Here is a 4,541-nt window from a genome sequence, read left to right as displayed (position 1 = left end):
TTGGGTGGATAAGTTGTGTATGGCTGTGTTTTTAGTGTCTTAGGGCATAGCTTAAGTCCATCATGCCTTTTGCTTTTAATTTTCAAAATATAATCCTTTTTTTAGGTAGAGCTAGGCTTAGAGATTTTATAACCCAGCCTCTTACCTGTTTAGTACAGTTTTACTGTATATTGCCTCATTTTATTGTAATTTTAAGGAAGGCTTGCTACCTAAAATAGTGACGTAGGTGTCTCCTGTGCTCAGCACTTAACAAATATTTATGCAGCTCTTTGGTGCCAAGCGCTGTTCTAGGTGTTGAGGACACAGGAGCAAATGACCAGTGTGTGCTCAGCAGAGTGAAGCTTCAAGGCCAGACTCTGACATGAAAGCTTTTCAGATGTCCTAGCAGGCCGTTAGAGAACATTATTGTTAAAAAACACTAAAAAAATTATAATCAGTCATAAACTGACTTTAGCCTTGTCTAAATTCTTAAAAAATAATCCTAAGTCCATATTTTAAATGCCATCATATTTATTTTACTAACAAGGATTTCTTGTCTTATCAGTGGTGGGGAATCTAGAACAAAGAAATCATCATCTGTATTATGAAAACTAACTTGGGTTCTGTTTGATATAACACCTTTAAATTCATATCAACCTTCTAAAACACATAAAATGGATTCAAAATCTTACTTTTCAAATTTTAGTGTTTTAAATTAAAAGGAATCTTTTCTAGTTTTAGAACTCCTGTTGTGAAGGATGACTTTCCACCTGCTCATCAGCTGTCAACACCTTATAGCCAATTTGCCTATTTCCAGCAGCCACAGCAGCAGATACCTGCTACCCCACTTCAGCAGATACCTGCTACCCCACTACAGCATTTACAGGTGTGGTAAGCTCTGTGTGTGATGCTTTCTATGTGAAGGTACACTCAGTTTCACAGATTTTATTTTTGTAGCATCTAAGTGTCAAGAAAGGTCTTAAGAATTTGTCCTTTCTTATTCCCCTTAGGCAAAAGTTTTCTGATATCCTAATGAGTGTACACCTCGTGACTTTGCGAGGTTAGCTGTTAATAATGAAAGTTAACTAGGCCAAAGGATCGTTTGAATAGCTGAGTAAAATTTCTCTTATAGTCATGGTTACTTTTTATCCTAGTTAACTATTTCTTAGTGAGCAGCTACATTTCCTTTGTTAATTAATGCACAGTTCATTTGAGAAAGTAATTTTTGAGAATATCAGAATAACAGCAACAGATACTACTAGCATGTATTATAATTATTATAAACCTAGAGGAAAAATATTTTGCTGGTGAAGTGATAACATTGCTGTGTGAAGTCGAATTGGGTACTCTTGACACTAATAACTAAAATCAGTTTCTAATAACTATCTCAGAGGCAGTTTAATATTGGTGGAAAATAGGCCTTGCAGACAGACTGCCCAGCATAAATCTGGGCCTCACTACTTAGCAGCACTGTGAGCTTTTGCAAGTTACCAGAACTGTCTGCATGTTTCATCATCTATAAAATAAATCACAGGATGGTTGTGAAGGCTAAATTAGTTAATATGTGTGTGACTCTTGAGACAGAGCATGACACTTAGTAAATAAGAAATGTTGCAGCAATTTTTATTGAAATAAACAGCAAAATTGAGTAATTATAAAAGTCAATTGATTGAAAAACGTTAGTTGGCAGAAGGTGGGATGCGGCTGGAGGAGCTGGGGGAGGAAGGCATGAAGAAGCACTGGGTGATGGGCAGGGTTCCTGGTGTGACTATAGTGCTCTGGAGGTGGGTGGTTGTGATGTTTGCGCAGTGACACGAAGGGACTTAATTGCCACTGATTGGAACTTAAAAATGTTTAAAGTGGGAAATTTCATGTTACATATATTTTGACATAATTTAAAAATGTAATGAACAAAAATAATAGTTAATAATGGATTATACTAACTATGGGAAATAGTAGTGTTTTGAGAATTGAAACAATATAATAAATTACAAAGGAAAAAGAGAAAAATGATCAAGTTTGCCCATATATTGATTCTAAACATGTTTACTGAGCTATTGCTAGTGTCAGGCCCTGTTTGAGTTGAAATCTAGAAGGCGGGTCAGAGGTGGTGATGAGTGAAGTGGCTTGGGGGAGCCTTCTAAAGGGGCTGGTGTCAGGAGGGAGCTGAGAAGAGACCACAGTGGCCAGAGCTCAGGAAGGAGTGGGGTGAACAGGAGTTTCTCCTGGACCCTTACCTTTTACCCTGGGAGGTCTATGAGGCTGTGGACAAGGTTGAAGCAGGGAAGGGAAATGATCTAATTTATAGTTTGAAGATCTGGCCACAGTGAGGCAGGTAGACCAAGGGGTGTGAGGTGTCCTGTGTAGGAAACTGAACGTCCCATTGGTGCTGAATCAGAAGTAAGTTAGAATTATTTTATTTATGTAGCAGCCAGGAGAAAGACATTAAACTGCTTTCTTCCCACAAACATGTTCACAGATTAAGTTTGAGAGAGGAGGCCCAGAAGGGTGGGGGGAGCTGGTTAGAATTTCAAAGCCTAATGTTTTCTTACAGAAAACATATTTTATGACTCAACAGCATCTCCGAACCCCAGAAGTTAAATTAGGATCCTTATCTTTTTGTTTAATAGAAGGAAATTACACAAAAGATTCTACCATTTAGAATCTAAAACAGGACTTAAACTGATGTTTATTTGGCCCTTGTTTCAGCTTGGTTTATCAGCTAATCAGGCACTCTTTTTGTTTCAACTTCTTTATCAGCTCAGAATAAGTCCTCAGCGCTCCATCTGCTCTCCGCATTTATAGGTACACAGAGACATCCTCCAGCATAAGGGAAGAGATGAGGGGCATGTTGTATGCAGTATAGTGCACCAGCTGAAAGTTTGCTGAGGAAGTTGCTGAAGTTTTGAGAAATTAAGTAACTTGTTGAAGATCACTCAGAACAAAGAAGGGAATTGATGAAGCTTGTGTTTGATTGGCTTGGAGCTCTTGGCAGCCTTAGTTCCTTGCTTCTTTCATAATGTGATGCTAAATAAGAAAAAGGAATGTAGTGTGTGTGTGTGACATGCACAGGGTGGCATAAAGTTCGTGTGCAGTTTAAAATCGCACACGGACTTTGTGGCCACCCTGTGTATAGGCACATGTATGTGTGAATGTAAGTAAAGAAGTATAAGGGAAAAGAACAGGAAGGAAACGTGAAAAATGATTAAAAGTTTTTATTCTTTGATTAAAATATGTAGAACAAGTTTCCTTTTTAAAATATTGTAACATATGTAACTACTTCAGATTTAAGATAATTGAAAATAGGGAGCAGTTCACCATACCAAATGTAAGCTAGTTTCTTATGATATCCTTGAACCTTTATTTTAATATGTTATAATTATTAGATTTCAGCATCCTCGTCAACAAATGAATGCATTTCAGTTAAAGGAAGAATATATTCCATCTTAAAGCAGATAGGAAGTGGAGGCTCAAGCAAAGTAAGTATCTTATATATTTAAGAAATGAATACAAATATTGTAAGCTTTTTTTCTTTTCTTTTTTCTTCTTTTGTCTTTTTACCCATGAGGACTTTTTTCTTCACTTCTAGGAGCCCATGGTACTGTTGAGCCAAAAAGGTGGTCTTACCCCTGGCCCTCCTCCTCCTGCCAGCCCTACAGGGCATGTCTGTAGATCCCATGCTTCCAAATTTTTTCTCTAATAATAACATGGCACTGACTGGGGTGATAGATGACCACTATGTGTTATCACAAAAGAATCTAAAAGCAAGTCAGAACATGATGTGAATTGCTAATATGCTTAGGACCATTCTGTGAGGATTTTCACTGATGGATTTTGTTTTAAGTTTTTAATTTCAAAATCAGTTTAATAACCAATAAATTTCTGGAATTAAGATTATTTTCTAAATTTACATGGTTCTAATTCTCTGTGGATAGAAGCTATCTTAACCATTATTTAAACTTAATCATCTTTAATCATTCTATTCTCTTAAATCTATTTCATTTTCACCTTTATGATTCACCAGAACAACTAATCAAGAAGGCCAGTGATCTATATTTTTGCCATATATAATTCTTAGCTTTGATTTGGGGTTACTCAGCAGCAGTTGAGACAGTTATTATTTTTCTGTGTTGATTTTTTGTTTTCTCATTGGCCCATCTGTTCTCCTTCTCTCACACTGGCCATTCCTATCTCCTCCTTGCCCTTGACTTGGGTGAGTTAGCACCCACTGCACAGTCCTCGGCCTCTTTTCTTCTTTCTCATAGACTTACTCATTCCAGTGCTGTTCCCTTTCAGGTTCACCGATTTAAGTACCATGTATATGCTACAAACTTTCAGATTTATATTTTGAGCTCAGACCTCTGCTTTGAATTTCAGGCTTGAATATCCAGCCTGGTTGTTCAGCATTTCTTCTGTATTTAAACATCACATCCCAGCACCACTCTTGCTCCATCGGCTTTCCCATTTCTGTAAATGCCCACGTCCTTCTTCCAATTTCTTGATGAAAAAAACGGACCCCTCTTACCTTCATGCACACAGAGCTGGTCAGCAGGCCTTGTTGG

The 4,541-nt window shown here is 37.5% G+C and overlaps 1 protein-coding gene across 2 annotated transcripts in view; it reads left to right on the top strand.

The window, feature by feature from the left end:
- TTK (TTK protein kinase) overlaps nt 1–4,541 on the top strand; it is a 35,848-nt gene that overhangs the window by 18,330 nt on the left and 12,977 nt on the right. For both annotated transcript variants that reach the window (XM_012809518.1, XM_023517265.1), the window contains 2 exons: nt 715–841; nt 3,366–3,458. In XM_012809518.1, coding sequence (XP_012664972.1) covers nt 715–841; nt 3,366–3,458 — 220 coding nt within the window. The remainder of the gene's footprint in view (nt 1–714; nt 842–3,365; nt 3,459–4,541) is intronic.

This window comes from Otolemur garnettii, unplaced genomic scaffold (genome assembly GCF_000181295.1).
Source record: "Otolemur garnettii isolate 467f Iridium unplaced genomic scaffold, OtoGar3 scaffold00107, whole genome shotgun sequence".
Classification (NCBI taxonomy): Eukaryota; Metazoa; Chordata; class Mammalia; order Primates; family Galagidae; genus Otolemur; species Otolemur garnettii.
Note: the sequence above shows the minus strand (reverse complement) of the source record. Positions and strands in the feature narration are given on the sequence as shown.